The sequence below is a fragment of the Pezoporus wallicus genome, unplaced genomic scaffold, assembly GCF_028554395.1.
Source record: "Pezoporus wallicus isolate ANWC-B61680 ecotype Strahan unplaced genomic scaffold, APGP_CSIRO_Pwel_v1 contig_14479, whole genome shotgun sequence".
Lineage (NCBI taxonomy): Eukaryota > Metazoa > Chordata > Aves > Psittaciformes > Psittacidae > Pezoporus > Pezoporus wallicus.
Window position 1 is genome coordinate 59,024 of NW_026641704.1, and position 20,087 is coordinate 79,110.

Consider the following 20,087-nt stretch of genomic DNA (forward strand, 5'->3'; position numbering starts at 1 on the left):
GGGAAGAGAGGCAGAGACCTATGCTCAGGGCTGCAACCCCTAGCCAAAAGCACCCCACTCTCAATGGCAAGATACCCCCACCCCTGACTTCAGCCCTATGACCACAGCTCAGTCCTCACATGCACAGCCCTCCATGGGGTAGCAACCCATGGCCCTGCTCTCACAGCCAGGTCCCAGAGTTTGCAGCCCCCCACCCCGGGCGGGCTGAAGGCTGGTTACCAGCTCCACAGGCAGTCCTGTGCCTCTCCCAGCAGGCAGCAAAAACAGGAGGAGATGATGTCTCAGCCCAATTTTGGTTTTGGAGCCTTAGGAAACAAGCATGGATGCAGCACGAAGAGTGTGGCATCATCCAGCTCCTGGCCCCGGCCCTGCCAGGATGCAGGAGAAAGGTTGGAGCTGGGGAGGCAATGCGTGGCATCACAGCAAGCCCAGGAAAGCAAGACCGGGCCAAGCTCTGAAACCAGTGACAGGTGCATGGAGATTTAAAGCCTTTTAGTTTAAACTAAGCTCTCCCCACGGGGGTCCCTTCTGGTCTTTGGTTGCTCGATTTGCAATTACAGGCGGGTCCATCTGTCAGAATAACGCCGGCGGCAGTGCTCAGGGCCAGACAAAAGAACCGGAGGCTCCTCACAGCCCCTGATTGATGGCAGAGGTGACAGAGGCAGCCTTTGTTCTGCACTGCCTCCAGCAACTGCCAGCAGCCCCTTGGTGGGTGGCTCAGCAAGCAAAAGCAGAGAGGACCCCAGAGGATTGCCTGAACGCTTTATTTCCGACTTGAACAGTTCCGTTCCTCGGTGCTGAGAGGCTGCTGCCCCAGCGAGACAGGAGGAGAAATAGGTATGGAGTCCAAACCCAGGAGATGGGGGCTTATTCTGTTGGAAGTTTATGGAAAGGCAAAGCTGCGGGGCCAGTGCCATCCTGGGTGCAGCCTGCCCAGGGGGGAGCACTGGAGGTCACAGCATGGAGGTGAACGCAAAAGAAACTCTCTCTTCCAGCAAGGAGCCACCAGGCCCATGGTGGCACAGGACAGACGTGCCCAACACACAGTAGCTGCTGCTAAGGCACTTGAAATGAGTAGAAGCCATGAGGAGATCCGCTGCCACTCTCCTTCCTCCCCTGGGTGCTTTGGAGATTAACCTACAGAGTAGGGTGTCGCTGGAGAGCGGGCGGCTTCAGCTCGAGCTGTCGGCGCGTCATAGGCGGGCGGTGTGGGGCCACGCTCACTGGTGGAATTTCTTGCTGGGGTTGTTGGCGTAGTCCAGCAGCAGCTGGCACGGTGTGAACTGGCAGCCATACACGGCCTCGTACTTGCGCAGCTTGTCCACCAGCTCCCTGGCTCCGTACGAGTCTGCGTACCTGAAGGGACCTGCAGGAACAGGGGGACACGGCTGTGCCACGGAGGCGAGAAGCACCAAGGGCAAGAGCACTGGATTTGACCACTCCATCCTTCTCCAAAGGAGAGCCCGAGGCGCTCAGCAGGGCAATGCAGGACCTGGTCCCTGCCTGCCCACCTGCACCGAGCGGACACACTCGACTGCTGGGACTGCTCCCTTACCTCAGAGGGTGGAACGAGAGGCATGGGGCAGCAATACTGTCTCATGGCCCAAGAGACCTTGGTACCCTTCAGCTGCAACCCCAAACTCAGCTCATGCCGCATCCATAGCTGCAGCCACCCACCCAGGTTGCAGATGGGTCCAGGAGCACTTTGTTGATGCTGTGCACCATGGCAGAGTTTGTCAGCTCACATTTATCTGTGTCCTGGGGCACAATTTCTGAATTCTATGTGCAGCATGAGTAGCATTCCAGCAGTGCTGGATGTGTGCCTGCCCAGCCAGGCAAGTCGCAGTGGCAAGAGATGAGACACCAGAGCCTCATTTTTCACCAAGCATCATATGGCTGCACAAAAGCAAACCAGAGATTTTCTCAAATTGCAGGGCCTTTGCAAGTCCCCATCCCACCTACACCCCACAGCTATCAGGCATGGTCAAAGCATTTCCTTTGAAGTTCTCCCAGGAAGTGCTGATGAGGCTGGGGCCAGCAAGGCTCTGCCTTCTTATTCAAACCTGAAGACACAGCAAATGACCTGGTTGGAGTCCTTTGACCTCACCAGCCATAGCTCTGTTAAACAGCTGTTACCAGTAGAGGAACTCCACAGGGTCCTTGCCAAAACATGTGACAGCAGCTGTCAGGCTCACTGTCACCTCTCACAGGGTGGGAATGGTGGAGCAACCTCTCTGGCTTTACGTGGGAAAAGGACATTTGGGCTTGTCAGACTGGGGCTCAAACTTGGCCTTAACAGCTGCCTTGCCGCTGGTGCTAGAGCTCACTAGGCAAGCCTGTGACAAAGTCGTTGAACCAAGCCATGCAGCCTAGCCCAGCTGAAACCCCTTACCTCCCAGGCACGGGGGGAAGCCCAAGCCGAACACAGCACCAATATCTCCCTCCACGGGGTTGCTGAGGATCCCTTCCTGCAGGCACATGGCTGCCTCATTCACAAACCTCGTCACCAAGCGCATCTGGATGTCCTCCTCAGTGCAGCTGCAAGGAAAGAGCCTGTAAGGGCTGTGCAGGTAACAGGAGCTGGAGGGAGGAGCACATGATGCCAGTATGCACGGGAGACTCTCTAAAGCCAGGGGGAGAGGATGGGCGCTCACACTGGGGGTGTCCCTATCCACATGTGGATAAGGACTGTGCTCTGTGCCATGTCCCAAAGCAGGCACATAAGAATGGCAAAGGCTTGATCAGGTCAGGGGTGGGAGCCAGCCCACACCACTCAAACACGCACAGCTACTTACACTTCAGGATTGGCTGGCACTTGGAACTGTGCTAAGACCTCGTCCATGGCAGAATTGACATTCCTGTTCTTCACCCCCTCCTGGTAAACATAAAAACCTTTCCCTGTCTTACGACCTGTCGGGCATAAAAAAAAAAGACAGTCACATCCTGCCACACATCCCGTTTGCTCCTGACATCTTTGCCACTGATGATCTTGTGTCTCCTGCTGCTGTTAGCACAAGTAGATCCTTCCAGCACAGGCAGCATCTCTGCACTTCGTAGCAAGCCCATTTACTGCCTCACCAAGGACAGAGTGAAGAGGTCTCATGTTCAACCAAATCCTTGACAAGATGTTGCCACTGTGCCAGGCCCTAATGTCTTCACTACTACTAGAGGACAGTCAAATAAAACCACAATTTCTGTGGCTAGAGCAGCAAAAGGACCCTGGGAGCAAGGGACAGAGATGACAAGATCTAAAGAGCAACTCTTCCTGCCAGGAGTCTGGTCACAGCATGGGTCACTGGAGGACAAGAGCTATCATGGTGTATGTGCAGGTCCCACTGATGGACACTACTCCGTTTGGCATGCTCAGAGCCACAGCTGCCCCTGGCACCCAGTGGCATGGCTTCTACCATGTGGATGGAGCTTCTAAAGCTCAGCTCAGGGCTTGTTTCACCTGAGAACATTTATTTCCAGCCACTTGTTCTCTGTGTCCTAGGACACCAGTGCAGGTTTCAGGAAGGGGCCACAGAGAGGTTCACGAGATCTTGTCTGCTGCCTTTGCTTTGGGCAGCATCTCTGCCAGCTGCTGCTGGTTCTGCAAAAGAAGGTCTGGTTCCAGCCAAAGTTCTACCCAGGGTACAGCTGGGAGGGATTCCGGACTCATTTCCAGGACTCTTTATAACTGCTCACACCTGAAGGCAGAAGAAGCTGATGGATACCAGTGTTTTTCCTTGAACAAAGGCAAAATATGTTAAGACTAGAACAGCCTAGTGTCTCACCTAAGAAGCCTTTTTGCACCATGAGCTTGAACAACTCGATGCTGCCTCCTCCAAAGCGCTCGCCAAAGGCTTTGCCAAGGTCCTCAGCCACGTGTGCGGCCACATCTACACCCACCTCATCGATCAACGTGGCAGCACCCACAGGAAAGCCAAAGGCTGTAGAGATGGTGTCTATTTTCTTTGGGTCAATGCCCTCCTGCAGGAATAGAAGGGGAAGCAATGGTATCTCTGGGCAAGTGTCCCGAAACCAGTGTGGGGCAGAAATCCCTCAGTCATCTGGGGCCATGGACTGCAACCAGTCCCATTAGCCATCTGATGACTGACAGGAACAGTGTCATCTTGCTCACCCCATTCCTGACTCGCCCTGGTGCTGTGTAGGGAGGAGAGACCCTCGTTACCACATCCCATCAAACCACAGCTCAGTCAATAGTGGCCTGGGGACAACCAGAAGGACTGGGGCTGGTTACCCCCCCCCCTTCCTGGCCAGGGCTGGGGTCAGCCTGATTGAGGGTAAGGAGGAAGCAGAGTTTACATGACTCTGAGGCAGAGGCTTGGTAGCTGATGGGATACACACCTGGAGAACTCGGACCACTTCTGCCAGCATGGGTCCAAGGCACCTGGTGGTGTAGAAGCCAGGCCCATCCTATTAAGAGAAGTGCAGCAGAAAGGCAGGTGAGTACAAACTGCAGGAACATGGCCCCTCTCGGTAGCACAAGAACTGCATTTCATGGTCCAAGCTGCAGCTTAGGCACTGACACACAGGACAAGCACACTCAACTCCATTTCTAACAGTATGTTATAGACTGCTAGGACAATGTTTTTTTATCCTGGAGGGCTCCACAGTGTTTGAAGATTCACACACGAACTCACTCCCTGGAAGTTCTCACCAGAGTGTTTTTATTTGAAATAGTGCTTGGAGGCTCCAAGCAGGCTGCAAAAGTCCCATGGCTTCACCAAGCCTACCAGGCTGACAAGGGAAGGGGTGCTCAGCACAAGCAGAACTGGCACAAACTGGTTGTTTTAGCTCTGAAATTGCTCATGAAATCAGGAAGCAGGAGATAACCTGAAAACTGCCATGCCAGGAGGCATGTGGGGATGAGGGTTAGAGAAGCAGCACTGTATCTCCACTTGCTTTCAGAGCACTTTTTGACAAGCCAGTTTTTCCAGTACCACTGGAGAGATCTGCTAAGCACTGCTGGCAACCTCACACACCACTGAAAACACCAATCCAATAATACACTCCTCTAACTGCCCTGAGCCTACTGGATGAACCTCCCACCTAGTTCAAACAGCAGCACTGCTTAGCATGAGACCAGCTCTACTTGCAGGACCATGAGTTCAATAGCAGCTGTCAGCCTGATGAAACACTTGAAGCCCATGGCTTTTCCGAGGCTCTGCCACCTCCTCCTAGAGACCACAGTAGTTTGTTCTCAGCTGCTGCCTTGCTGTGCTCAGTCTTCTCCCTCCGCTTGGTACAGACCTTTGCCTACACTTACATATGTATTTCTGCCCCCTCTCACACAAGTTTTAAATCCAGAAAGAGGAGGGTTACTGCTCACTGACCCTCTGTCCTTGCTGCCTGCCAGGGAGAAGAGGTGGTGAGAATCCTGCCCCGCCTCTGATGCCACTACAGGCTCAAGGCTCCTGGAAGCTGTGTGAAGCAGGACTGCCAACTCCTTGTGCTGGCTGATCAGACTGCACCTGTGCCTCATGGCTTTCCATGGCTGCTCCAAAGGACACTTCAGGGATCATCGGGGCACCTGCCACCTTCTAACCTCCATTTTTACTTCTCAGCATGAGTAGCTAATGCCAGTGTACTCACAACCATGTTTCAGCCACCTCAGTGCACCAGCCTGCCCTTTTATTCATTACCCCAGCTTGTATTCTGTGCAGTGCTCCCTCACCTTTACCACTATGACGACCTTGCCCTGTTTGAGGCCGACAGCAACGGCAGAAGCAGCTGTGTCCTGGGATGTTTTGTCTGTGGTGATGATTTCCAGCAGCTGCATTCTGTCAACAGGGGAGAAGTAGTGCATCCCGATTACCTGGCCAGAAGGAAGAGCTCAGGGTTAAGACAGACTTTGGCTCCCAGAGTAATCTGCTATGCAAGTCAAGTGTCCAGCTGCATAGACATCACCCATCACCACAATGCACTATCCATTCAGCCACACACTCCACTCTATCCCTCTCCAACAGAAATGCTCCCCAGCTCCCTTCCCTCCTTGGCTTTCCCAAGGACATATCACATGCCCCACAGTTCTTGCCTCAGGGAGGACGAAGGGGTAACACAGGACCAAGAGTGCTGATCAGCTCTCTTTATGCTTGTTAATAGTCTGGCAACAAAAGCTGTCTGGGAATCTCAGCAAGCTCAGTCCCCTCAGGTAAATCACAGGCACTGTGTGACTGCAGGTACTGTGCGAGCTGGCTGGGCAGCCACATGCCTGGGTGGTACTTCTGCTGAGCATCGAGAGTGGAACAGCAGCCACAGAAACAGATGTTGATCAAAGTCCCCGTGTTCTGCTTGTCAATGATTTGTTCCTAGGTTTTTACCATAAGAATCTGCCATTGGAATAATCTCCCTGGGGAACTGGTGACTCCCCAGTGTTGGAGACTGTTAAAATTTGGCTGGACAGGGTGCTGGGACATCTAATCTAGGTCATACTTTGCCTAGAAAGGTTGGACCAGATGATCCACGAGGTCCCTTCTAACTTTGATATTCTATGCTTCTTTTTTTGACAATGAAGTGAATTTAAGGATGAGAAGGCAAGCTTCGAGAAACTAAATGCGGAGGTATGCGCAGCCTTCCTCTGGGAACAGCATTTAAGTGGAGGTTATTTGGCTGTGTGATTCACTTTCTTAACATGACCATGTAATCAGCTTGTCACCTTCATGCCTCTGGGAAGCTACACGTGACACTAAGATCTGCCAGAGGAACACCTGCTGGAGAGAGCTGCAGACTGAAAAACTAATTAAACACACTAATTAGTTAACTAATTTCCTATTAGTTTCCTATAAAGGGTCATTATGCAGTCAATTTATACAGCAAGAGGAAGTTATTTTGCAAGTATGAAGAAATAAAACTCAGTTTGCATTTCCAGTACAACTAAGGTCTGACAGTAAATCAGGAAGAAGCTCATGAACATGAGAGGAACCTCCAACAGTTACTCTTGGCATCCTGTTCACATAGATCATCTGGAGCCAGAAAAAAAAACCAACATCCCTGCAAAGCTGATTCCATGGCTGACCAACACTGTGGTTTCAGCACCTCTGAGTTCAGCTTCCAGTCACTGACCTTCCTTCCCTTTTTGCTGCTAAGTTAGTGTCCTCTCCAAGAAGGTGGAAGCATTCTCCTATCACGGCAAATCACTCCTAGGTCTAATCAGCGTATCAAATTAACTGAAGTTGTTGGCTGGAATTGCTCGAGTCCTTCCACAGCTTCCCTACCCCCATGTGCATTAATGTTTCCTGGAAGTGCACTGACCTCCCTTCTGCACCCTGCCTTAATATCACACTTGGGGCAAGTCTACCTTCACCCACTTCCTACCTACCCAAAGATCAGAAGCTCTTTGTTCAATACTTGCACTGGGGGCAGAGGATGAGCTGTTTCATGTTTGAGGAGGAAGCAGAAGTTCCCAGTGCCCACCTCCAGCAAAGACAGTTTGCCCCTAACAGGCATCCTGGTGCAGAGCAGAACAGGCAGTTGGTGCTGGGTACTCACCTTCTCTGGCCTCTTGCTAACAGAAGCAATTTGGCTGATTGGGAGGGCAGATGTGTTACTGGCAAAGATACAGTGAGGAGGTATCACCTGTGGCAGGGGGTGGAAGAGACAGTGTAAACGCACAGGCTGCAGAGACAGATCCAGTGTGATGTGCAGACCCTGAGAGAACAGCACAAGCACCTGGCAATCCTGACAAACAAGGCAAACCTCATTTTCTCTGTCAGCATTAGAAACCAATTCTAAAGCAGCAGCCCATGTCAGCCAGATCTGACTTCCCCTGAACTCTCCACAGGTCAGAGCCCCTGTGTTTCTGCCAGACCACCGCAACAGCATTACACATGGCAGAGAGGGACTTCAGAAAGGTGCACAGACCAGATCTTTTACCATCCCGTTACTTCCCCAAGTGTACTCTTGAACAGAAAAGTGCAGTGGTGGAAAGCTAGAGATAGCAGGTAAAGGAATATAAATTGTGGAGATATCAAAAGACATTACTATCATATCAATGTTGTCAGACAAATAGAATTGTTTCTGGAGTGGTTACCAGGAGTTAGCAAATGTCAGAATTGCCCCATTCAGCTAAAAGCTGACTCCTTACTGAACAGTAAATATCCTTAGGGAATAGGAAGGCTGCCCTTATCATTTACCCCTCTACTGACATAACTTGCACCAAGCACAAAGATGTGACAAACCCAGCAGTGCAGGACAGGACTCCCTGAGTCTCCACCATACAGGGGCCACATCTAGCGCAAGCTGCTCAGAAACAATACTCACAGCCTCCACTTCCTTCAGCACTTTATGCTTGATGTTGATGTCCTCAAACACTGCCTCGATCACCATGTCTGCCGTCTCAAAGCCCTTGTAGTCCAGCTGGCCCATAAGGTTGCTGAGAATGAAGTCCCTCTCAAATGATGTCAAACTCTTCTTCTTCACCTTGCTGTTCAGCCTAGGGAAGGACAGCATTGTCATAGCTCCTGAGCAGGCCAGGCCAGGGTGCTAGAGGTGCACCATGCCAACAAGGGCATCCCCGCCTCCCTCCTGGACCCAAAACAACATCTCCAATCCAGAAGGACTGCCACTGGCCCCTGGAAAAAGGAGAGCCCTGCTCACACAACTCAGCTGGTGCATTAGTCTGAAAGTCAACTAGTCTGAAGGTCAAGAAGGACAAGGATTTACTGGAGTTCAGCAGAGGACTACGTAGGTGATTAAGAAACTGGAGCATCTCTCTTATGAGGAAAGGCTGAGAGAGCTGGGCCTGTTTAGCCTGGAGAAGAGACGACAGAGAGGGGATCTCATCAATGCATACAATTATCTTAGGGGCAGGTGACAAGAGGATGGGGCTACTCTTCTCAGTGGTGCCCAGTGACAGGATGAGGGGTAACAGCTACAAACTGAAACACAGGAAGCTCCATCTGTATACAAAGAACAACTTATTTACCATAAGGGTGATGGAGCATTTGGAACTGGCTGCCCAGCGAGGCTGTGGAGTCTCCTTCTCTGAAAATATTCAAAACCCACCTGGACACAATGCTGTGCAACCTGCTCTGGGTAAACTCACTTTAGGAGGGCTGTGGGACTGGATGATCTCCAGAGGACCCTTCCAACCCCAACCACCCTGTGATTCAATCACTGATATTCCTGATGATACACAGCTGAGCACTATTATTGCTGAGCCAGGAGAACAGGGGAAAGAGATCCAGCTTTTCAGAAGTGTGACCCAATGCCTCTCCTAAGATGGGATTTTAGGCAACCAGGATTACTCCCTCCCCCCTTAGCTCTATAAGCTACTGCTGTATCTAAAAACTAAAGCAATGGTTAGATCATCTGCCTACCTAAGGAGCTAAGGCTGAATACACTAGGCCTATTTCATAGCAATATACCAGCACACTGCATAGAAAAGAAAGCACTAAAAGAAAGCACTTCTGTGACACCTGATGGTAGAAGACTCCAAAGGAACAGGTGTCAGGAGTTCCTGACTGCTTGAAAGCAGAGGAGTATTTTGACTGACGGCAGCCCTATTCCATCCCGAGCAAATTCCTTTTAGTTCACGTACCCCTTGAAGATCTGCTGCTGCCCTCTGTCCAAGCCTTGTTGTGCTGTGTCCTTCAGAATGGTTTTTAGCCCTTTATCCACTGAAACCTGTGCAATGCCAGCTCCCATGAGCCCTGCTCCCAGCACTGCCAGAGTCCTGCACAGAAAAGGAACAGGGGACATGCTTAAAGCTAGAAATCACTGAATTTCCATTGCTGCTGACAGATTCCCACAGCTCCTGTCCACTCAGGAACTATTTTTAGTGAGGTCATGCAAGATTTCACTTGTGGGTGAGACCTCCCAGCTGCAGAGCATTAGTCTTTGGGAGGCTGGAAATCTCTGTGCACTGATACACTGCTTTTCAGGACTGTAGGCCACTCACTCCAAGAACAGAGATCCTCCAGAGGTCTTCTCTCTTTAGCAGAGGTCCTCCAACCCCTCCTTCAGGCATCCTACACATGCACTTACTTGACCTCTCGCTGAGGTGCTCCAAACTTGTTCTTCTTGCAGTGTGTCTGCCCGTGGTAAAGTCCTAACAGTGCTTTGGATTCCTTAGTCATTGCAAGTTTGCCAAAGTTCTGGAAGAAAGGGAAGAAGGAAGCAGAGAGTTTGGCATTTAACATCTGTCTCACCTCCAGCACATACACATCAAGAACATGGTAAGGGGGGAGCACAGCCACAACTGCACAGACTAGTAGCCAAGTTAGAAAAGGAGGAAGGGACAGAGTATATGAATCCTCTGCAGCAAAGCACCTGCTGTGTTAAGCACGGCCTGCTTTGCACCACTGCCTTCCACATAGGCTGCCAAAGAGCAGTAGGGAACTCCTTGTTCAATGGCCTGTCCCTTAAACACTATCATTTAAAGCACCTGAAAAAGTGTGTACCTCTAAGGCTCTCATCTGGAGGCACAGGGGTTCTGCCAGGGAACAAAAACAGCCATTGTAGTTCCATATCCATCTCCCTCCTACCCACTGAATCATTCACAGCTCATTTCCACCCTCCCACCACAGCTTTGAAGCATTTCCTGGCAGTTCACTGCCATGATAGTAGGCCAGAAACGACACAGCTGCCTTGACCAGCCAGCAGCTGCAGGGTCCCTCAGTGCAGGAGCCACTTCTAGGTCCCCAGCAGCAGGACTTATATGGGACCCTTTGTCCCCTGCGTGCACACTGCCGTAGCTGGGACCATTGCCTCAGTGGCTTCCAAGTGAAATGGCTCTGCCCTCAGGCTTTGAGAAAAAAATCTTTAAATAGGCCAGTTCTTACTGACAGCAGTAGCCTGGCACTATTTTCAGAGGATCATAGACCAGGCAACAAAAACTAAGGCCTGCATAAACTCCCAGCACTCAGCACGAAACAGGAAAGTAGTCAGGAAGACAAAAGACAGCACAATGCAACAGAAAACTAATGCTGTCTGAGCCAAGTCAGCTAAGGAAAGCCACCAAATCAGTGTAGTTTGGAGCAGGCTGTGTCTTCCTTCACCACTTTCCTATGAGTCAGATGCTTGTTAAAATACTAGAAACACAGAACCTGGAAAAGAATGTGCAAATCTATCCTAGGGGAAAGAGGGAGGCATTAAAAAAGACACGACACTGACACTTATTATTCTTTAGAGTTCTGGGAAGATCTCCATCCTGCTGCTGTTCTCAGGAAAAAACATTAATTCTTTTCAGTAAGGAACAGAGTATCCCAAGCCTTTTATTCAGCACCAGACCAAACGTGGGTGGAATACATAAGCAGAACAGATGGGGTATACCCAGGAGATCACTGTTAAGGTAGGAGGCAGACAGCTACATCTCAGAACAGAACACTGTCATGAGGAGAGAGCAAAAGGAGCTACTAAGCATGGCAGGAAAGACTGGGGGATGTGACAGCAGTGTGAGAAGCTGGTGAAAGTCACAGATAGTACTGTGGTGGACAGATGGATTTCACCAGCAGTTACAGAGCAGCGATGTTAGCCATGACCCAAACGCAGAGGCAAGCAGATGGGAGCGTTGTGGGTCTTCTGGGGAGTCAGGTCTTGCAGAGCCTTAAGTGTCAAGGGACCCACACCAGTGACACTGTGCACAGCCAGAATTGCCTCTTCAGTATCAGAAGTAGCAAATTTGAGTGTGCATTGAGTGAGGAAAAACTAATCAGGGGCAGCTTGCTTATTAAGATAAAGACAAGGGCAGAGAAGGGGAGGGATCAGGATGGCTGAAGATGAAGAAGCACAGGAAAACAAAGATTATGTGTGTGTGTGTGTGTGTGTGTGTGTGTGTAATAAAAGGGTCATGCATGAGCAAGCTGCCGTGAGGACATTTGCCTGCTCAAGCCATGGGCCTGCCCACCACAGGCTGCTCTACCTCTATATTAAACTCTATGCCTGTCTTCCTTGGGTATGTCACTAGTAAACCTCAGGCAGGACTGGGTGACATTTAGGGCATGAGGTCCATGTGCCAGCAGCTGGTCAGACTGGGCGCTGTGGCCAACTGACAGATGAAACATCTACAGACAGCTAATAAAGGGGTGTGTGTGCACATGAACTTCAACTCTGATCAGCTGACCAGGAGGAACAGCATCAATCACCCACACTGGCCATGCCCATGAGCTGTTTGTGTTTATGTGGGTGTCATCAGTAAAGGCACCATGCTGTTTGTGCAACCAGCCATGCGTGTCATGTGTCTGTGTGTCTGTGAGCACAAGTGTGCATGTAGCTACACCTCTGCAGTACGACATCTCTTCTATGATTGTAACAGCTACTCAGCCTCGCTACTGGCTGGACACAGAGGAAAAGCAGCAAGCAGAGCAAGAGGTGAAGTCTTCTGGGTCTTAAATGCAAAAGTCCTGACTACCCTTAACAGTTGATATTGGTGCTAAACTCAAATGATGTGCCAGGAAAGCAAAGAACTGAAAGAAAAGGAAGAATGATACAGAGGCTTGTTTCATAGAACCACCGAACCACTGAATGGTTGAGGTTGGAAGAGACCTGTGGAGATTGTCTTGTCCCACACCCCACTACTCAAACCAGAACAGGCTGCTTAGGACTGTGTGTAATGGGTTTTAAATACTGCCACAAAGGGGGACTCCACAGTCTCTCTGGGCAATCTTCCTGCATTCCATCACCTTTACAGTAAAACAGTTGGTTTGCATATTTAAGTGGAATTTCCCATTTCTGTTTGTGCTCTTATTCTGCCACTAGAATAGGTAGAATGGAAAACTGGAGCCTGGTTCCAACCCTCCTGTAAAGAAGGAGGGCTGGATTCTAGCCAGATGATCTTTAAGGTCCCTTTCCAACCCAACCCATTCTATGATCTATACACATTGATAAGGTCCCCCCAGACCTTCTCTTCTCCAATTCCACGTCTCACAGTGTCTTTTTGTGCATCAAATGCTCCCACCTTTAATCATCCTTGTGGCCCTTTGCTGGACTCTCTCCAATCAGTTGGCCCAAGCCTGGACTAGTGCATGGGGTTATTCCTCACCAGGACAGCACCTGGCATTTCCCTTCACTCAGCTTCATGAGGTTCCTTACCACCCTGTTCTCTGGTTTGTTGAGGTCCCTCTGCATGGCCAGTACACTGAACTGGAGTATCTACTAGGAAGGTAGGAAGGTGAGTTTGATCAAGGGACAAGGAGAGAGAAGTCCTATTTGGGGTGAGAAACTACTGCTGAAAAAAAAAACCCACCTAATTTTCAGAAGCACCCAAAATCATCAATGGGTGAAAAAGGACCAGCACAAAGTATCTGGCCTAAGAAATGGTAAATGGCAAACCGAGAATATTGGAGACTTAGCACCCTGAACAAAGATAATGGTGAAAAAGAGTGACAGAGTAAACAGAGCACTGGTAAAAATTAAAGTTAACTCTTGGAGGAAACGACTTCTTTGCACCAAATTGTCTGGAAACAATGAGGAAACCAAGAGCACTACACCCACACCTCTGGATACCTGTCCCCTGTACAATCAGAGGAAACAAACAGGGCTCAGACATATGGAGAAATGACAGTCCTGCTCTATGAAACCTGTATTGGTGAACTCCTCCTGGTCATCTTCTACTCAGAAAGGAAACACAGACAGGAACGAGAAAAGGCACAAACTGTTTTCAGAGATGAAGAACCCTGAAAAGCAGCTCTGTTGTTTAAGAAAGCCTTTTTCACACCCCCACTGCCAGAAGAAGGGGCAGGGAGTGAGATACCATTCTGAGATGAATATTATCCTTTGTGCGTGGTTAGACACAAATCCCTCTGACTACAGAATTCACTAATTACAGCCAGGGATAATCTCCTTACCTGGGATTCAGTGAGGTATCCAGCGTCACGCCCCTGATCAAGACCAGTCTTTACAACCTAGTCAAAGAAGAACAATAAGGATATGCCACTGTTAAGTCACATCTGCCAACATCTACACTTTAACAAGATCACTTGTTTAGCTGCACCTCCTGCTTTCACATGTGACTCCTCTCCAATATTCAGGTAACACTTCAGACTTTCTGGGTCCTGTCCATGCTGTTCAAAGCAGAGCTATGGAACACCTTGTCCTTCTAGCACACAACAGGTAGGATGGCAAGGGGGTTTCCATCAGGTTCATTTTTACACATGCCTTGTGGTTTCAGGAACTGTTTTTCAGTAGGACTGTGCTCCTGTAATGACCCTGCTCTCAAGAGTCAGAGCGGGACATTCACAGGTCTTAGAGAAGTCTTCGCAACAACTTAATAGTAAAAATTCATTTTAAAATAATAAGGATTCAACCATGGATTGTGCCTGTGAGTAACACAATGCCTGTGTAACCTGGGGAACTAACTTTTTAAGTATGGAGTGGTTCATGCTATGAAAGCAGCAATTTTTATTTTCTTAGCTTCAAACAGATTCACCCAACTCTTTAAAACTGCAGCTGAAAGTTTCATTAAGACAACATATTCCAGCTAAGCCTCCCTTCAACTGGGATTCTTGATCTACCCCTTACTGGCACCAGTATCACCTAGATTGGTGATTGTATTCTGGGAAGCTGTTCTGAATTTTACCATGCTTGCTTGATGCATCACACAGCCAGCATGCACTAACCTGATCTGTGAAGATCAGGATATAAGGCTTGGCTAAGAGAAATGAACTACCTTCCCTCCATCTGTTGACACGTTATCCCACAGATCCACCATCACTGTAGTTTCTTACACCTCACAGTAGTGATTACCTCAATGATCTTTACTGGAGCGGGGTACAGTCCTTTGGTTTGTTTCTGAACTTTGCTCTCCACTGTCTTGTAGACTTGCTGCCTCACAAACGGAAGAGCCATGGCATAGTCTGTTATCTCTGCAAGATGGACAAAACATGTCTCAGCACAGTGCTACATGCACAATCAGCCTTTAAATGATTAACCAGGAGTATAGGTGTGAATGTCACATTTCTACACCAGAACCTCAGCCCCAGGTAGCAGGGTCTCCTCAGAAGAATTTCTATGGCTTGTTTCAGACAAGACTCTTTTAGGGCTGCAGCATCCTCCTAATACAACTGGTGACAAACAGAGCTCTGGGGAGTTCTTGCACATAGATGTCACCTTTTCTGGGCTCTAACTATGTAAGGGCTCCACTAACGAGGATTAGCGCAGAGCAAACCCATGTGTTTCTTCCCACTTGATTACACAAGCTTGGTACAGAACTTGCTACTAAAACTTTGAAGATGGGTAAGTCCTCTGGAGGTAGCTGTTGAGGCTTAAGTTCTCTTGAGGCTTGGCTCCCTTCTTCAGGAGCAGCACCATGTGCAGCTCCAGCAATGCCACCTCAAGATATGCAGAGCAATGTTTTCTCTGCTAACCCACCAGGCTCAAGAGATGACTACAACATGAAATAATTTTGTTTTGCAAATGGAATTAAGTAGGAGCACAAACACAGACACGTGAAGAAAGCTGAATTATACTCTCTACAATCCCTTGGGATCTGCCACAGCGCCTACAGACTTACTCTGTACTAGCCCTTTGGATCTTTTGGAAGACACAGTCCTGTTGGCTAGTCCTCTGGCAAAGCCAATGGCTACCTCCTCTAAATACTCAATTGTTCGTGCTTCTGGAGCCTTCACACCTGGCCCTGTGAATAAAAAAGGAACTCGTGAGGACATGCAGCAGAAGTTGTCACTGATAGCTGAGGATGCAGAGGTGCAAGGGTAAGACTAGCAACATGACATTCCTTTGAATTATCACCACTCTATTCCCCACACCTGCATGACTTTTCTTGCTGATGAACAATGAGGGAAAGGCTCAGACAACTATATCAAGGCCCCAAGGCATATATTATACATGGCTTTATACACAAATGATAAAACACCAGCTCCCAAGGGGAGCAGATAGCACTATGCCACTTAAACATCAGCGCTACTTTCACAGAACCATAGAATAGCTTTGGAAGGGGATGTGAGACCATCTGCTCTGACATGCTGCTCAAAGTGGGGTCAAGTTCAAAGTTAAATCCAGCTCTGGAATTACATCAGGCTGCTCAAAGACATGTTCTGCCAGCCTCTGAAGGACTCCAAGGATGGAGGTCCCATCACCTCTCTGGACCCCTGCTTCAGCACCTGACCATCTTTTTTGCAAACTGTGGCCTTTATTCCTCAACTTTTTATTTTATTTAATTGCAGGCACTCCTGGATCCCAGCAGAACTTCAGTGTGCTGTCTGCCTTCCCTTTTGCTGCACCTCTCCTTTCTTACATGGTATGGTAAGTCTGTACAACAATACCTGTTGGTATTAAACATACAGATGACAGTTTCAAAGCAGTGTATCCCTGAAAATTACCTGTCCTGGAGCTGATGTCCAGTGAAACCTCCACCTCTGGCCTCAGTTGCAGGAAATCTCTCACTTGCTTTAGCTAGTGCAACACCCAGACTAACTCAGAGCTGTCCCATAAACAACGAAGCAAGCCACCACAAAATGAGTTTTAGCAATCTCCAAGGGTGGGTTGCACAATTTCCAAGCACAGAACTGGTATCATCAGACAAGAGGACGGAGTGCAGCGCTGAAAGGGCAGTTGTGTGAACTTGCTAGAAGCACAATGAGTCATTAGTGAAAGAGCAATGCCCAGTGACTCTGCGTGGGCCACCACGAAGAGCCTGCAGGTAAACCTGCACCCTTGGGCTGCCTCTGATCTAGAAGAACAAACCTGCTGAGGTTACAACTCTATCATACGGCTGCACAACCTCCTTAACCTTCACCGTAAACTACTCCAGCCACACCCAGATGCTCCACAGAGCCCTCACAGCAAAGAAACCACAATAGCAGACAACTACTCTGACACAGGAGACAGTCAAAAACCAAAACTAAAACAGAAACCCCCCTCCTCTTTCACCTCCCACTATTCCCTCCCTCCACCACGAGCTGAGGTCTTGACAGAATCACAAATAGTTTGGGTTGAAAGCGACCTTAAAGCTCATCCAGTTCGGGACACCTTCCACTAGACCAAGTTGCTCCAAGCCCTCTCCAACTTGCCCTTGAACACTGCCAGGGATGGGGCAGCCACAGTTTCTCTGGGCAACCTGTGCCAGGGTCTCACCACCCTCACAGGGAAGAGCTTCCTCAGATCTCATCTCAATTTCCTCTCTGTCAGGTTAAAGTCATTTCCCCTTGTCCTGTCCTTCCAGGCCCTTGTCAAAAGCCTATCTACAGCTTCCTTGTTGCCCCTTTAGGCACTGGAAGCTGCTCTAAGGTCTCCCTGGAGCCTTCTCTTCTCCAGGCTGAACAAGCCCAGCTCTCTCAGGCTGTCTCCATAGCAGAGGTGCTCCAGCCCTTGTGGCCTCCCCTGGACTCACTCAAACAACTTCAAGTTTCATCTCTTTGCACGTAAATCTTGAGAGCATACACTCAGCAAACCACAGATGCTGCTGACTACTGGAGGGTCTCTCAGCAAGAAGCAAATAAAGCAGCACGTACATTTTGACCAGATCACGAAAGCTTGCTGTTGGGAAGTCTCACTCATGCCCTGGCAGTATGACAAATCCAGTGTAGAGGAAAACAGTCCAAACAAAGCAACATCTTTCATATTACAGGCAGCACATAAAAACTTAATCCAGCGCTGCTGCATAATCTACATTTCAGCAAGGCCCAGGGAATCTGAGAGAATTTCTTGGAAATCTGAGAGCATCTGGGATGGATTTCTGAGCTCCAACCTTACTTGCTTCCAAATTCTCTTCCCACCACCAGATGCAAATACCCGATTTCTCCCTTCCACTAGCTTGGAAGGGCTGAACTTTGATACTACAGCTGAAGAATAAAGCTGTTTATTTGTAAGTCTGAGCTGTAAATCTACTCAGGCAAGGTGGTCAAACCCACGTATGTGGCTTTACTTTACTTGCAGTTACCACCCAACATTTTGCTGTGTCCTCACCTGGGAAAACTCCAAGTGGCTGACTCACATCGGCTTTCCTATATAAATGGCACATGCCAGAATTAGATCTGGGCACAGTAGTAAATACATCAAGAGCATGCTGTAGAGCTCCCTACTGAAGGACAGCTGACTGCACCCCATGGAATTGCCTCCTGATTAATGCTGTCTCTCTCTTTCAAAGCTCTGTATAATCAGTTAAAACATTATCCTCCATTTAAAGCTGCTTTCCCCCAGACATTCAGAATGAACATGCAACTACTCAGCAGAAAGCCTTCTGGCACTGGCTGCTATTTGAATGAGCAAGAAATGCCTCTAATGCCTGCACATAAATTGTTTTTTGGGTTCCTCCTACGTGCTTATCTGGTCTGAGCTAGGATTGCAAACAGCTCTTCACAAAGTTCAGGTTTCCTTTAAGGAAGCCATTGTAATCATTGGTATAAAAAGCCACACTGGCTGTCACTTAAAAGCCAATTCACATTTGAGCAAGTATACAGCACTGAAGTTTACTCAGGCAATTTTAACTCAAGCCTGGGTACCCCGATCTGTTTTATAAGTGAGACTACAGCTAAGGATCCAGCTGAACACTGTCATATGAGAGAACACATACAAAGGCTTCCATGGCATTACTCAGGGCAAGCAGCAGCACCTTTCCTTTTTGTTTATTTCATTTTCTCCTACTGCAGGAGCTAAGGGCTACCAAGGTACTCTGACCATGCTCTGCCTGGGGAAACCAAGCTCAGCACCCTGCTACTCTGTGGCAGTACCAGCTGACAGTCTAACTCCTGGTTTCCAGTCTAACTCCTGGCTGCAGCTGCTCAGACCTTTCAGAGGAGGCTGTGGAGGGCTTGCCCCTTCATTTAGTCACCTTCCATGAAAGCTGTCCTAGGGAAGCAAAAGCAGAAGCAAGAAATTATTCAGTAACCCACTCAGCACTTGGAAATATGCATTTTGCAAGGAATTTCTCCATCCAACTGAAAGTTGGTTGACAATTCAGAGCACCTAAGCCACGGAGGTTGGCTTCTTCTCAAGATCTTGTCACAGAGATTAACATCTGCAGGCTGCATACACGTAGACGTCAGTTATCTATTCTCCTTTCATTATGGGTTGTGATCTGTCCCCCTGACATAATAAATGAGGAATGCAGGCTCTTATCTGTATAATTAGCTCATGCAAGAGAGCCATCAGCAAGCTGCCCTCTACACTAACCTTTCTTTACTCACTTAGCTTTAGTAGGAACCTGACATTTCAAGGTTCCCATGCAGATGCTTCTGAAGAGGAAACAGAGATTGCACTGCAGGGCATGCATGGCAAGGATTTTGTAGTCCACGCTTTGCCCTCACTAAACTGCTGGCGGCACCAGTGGCTTCTTCACCCACTTCAATAAGGTGGTAAACTGATGGGCAGCAGATCAAGAAACTGAGAGGAGTCATGTCTGACCTAGCGGGTCCACCAGTTGGTCAACCAGACCCATCTTCTTTGCTTTGTCAGCACGGATGTTCCTTCCAGTCAGCATCATATCAAAGGCAGCAGGAAGTCCCACCTGGAAGGGCAGAAAGGGCATTTCAGAATGGGAGTAAGCCATGTAGCAGAAGGGGCTACTGACTGAAGTTCTTCTCTTACTTACCATCTTTGGCAGCCTCTGAGTGCCCCCTGCCCCTGGCAGGAGACCCAGTAACACTTCAGGTGTTCCCAACACTGTTTTCTTGTCCTTTGTTGCTATTCTGTAGTGACAGGCAATGGCAACCTTAAGAAGGGGAAAGAAAAATAAAGGTTTCCTTGTGAAAGACCACAGAAGAACTGGGTGGGCATCCATCACAAAGGTCTCTTTTACACACTGCCTCAGCTTTCCTCCCACCCCTACCTCAACTCCCTAATTCAACTGCCCCAGTTCCCTCTGTTCTCACTGATGGCTGCTTCTGGCAGAAGTGCACATGAGCAGATGATAGCAGGCAACTATGACATGAATATGAAATACCAAGCTAAGCCAAGCTACTTTTAAATCTCATCTAGGCCATCAAGAGCTAAATTCACTCATTACACTGACAGCATAGTCCCATATGCAGATCAGCCATGATACTTGGTTTATCACTGCATCACCAGGTCCAGATCCTTCACCATAGTGCTTGTTAAAAGCTGTGACTGCTTGAGAAATCAGAGTGCAACTGAAGAGACTCCATTCCCACAAGGTTATTCTGTTTTAGTAACAGCTTTGCACCAGGAAC

At 48.8% G+C, this 20,087-nt stretch overlaps 1 protein-coding gene across 1 annotated transcript; it reads right to left on the reverse strand.

The window, feature by feature from the left end:
* Positions 1–748: 748 nt before the first annotated feature.
* Positions 749–19,693, reverse strand: HADHA (hydroxyacyl-CoA dehydrogenase trifunctional multienzyme complex subunit alpha). Its single transcript, XM_057425016.1, has 15 exons — positions 19,490–19,693; positions 19,303–19,405; positions 15,455–15,577; positions 14,689–14,807; positions 13,791–13,847; positions 9,991–10,100; positions 9,545–9,679; positions 8,266–8,437; positions 7,495–7,581; positions 5,681–5,821; positions 4,351–4,419; positions 3,777–3,972; positions 2,796–2,910; positions 2,393–2,538; positions 749–1,366 (listed from the first exon to the last, which is right to left on the reverse strand). Exons 1-15 carry the CDS (start codon positions 19,676–19,678, stop codon positions 1,221–1,223), a joined length of 1,908 nt encoding a protein of 635 aa, XP_057280999.1. The 5' UTR covers positions 19,679–19,693; the 3' UTR covers positions 749–1,220.
* Between the last annotated feature and the right edge of the window lie 394 nt (positions 19,694–20,087).

Excerpts from the sequence above, each read along its gene's own strand:
- HADHA (XM_057425016.1), bottom strand. The coding sequence starts at position 19,678 with ATGGATGCCCACCCAGTTCTTCTGTGGTCTTTCACAAGGAAACCTTTA. Across the intron at positions 15,578-19,302 it reads CCAACTGGTGGACCCGCTAG|GGCCAGGTGTGAAGGCTCCA; the intron begins GTCAGACATGAC and ends TTTTATTCACAG. Across the intron at positions 2,911-3,776 it reads GGTGCAAAAAGGCTTCTTAG|GTCGTAAGACAGGGAAAGGT; the intron begins GTGAGACACTAG and ends TATGCCCGACAG.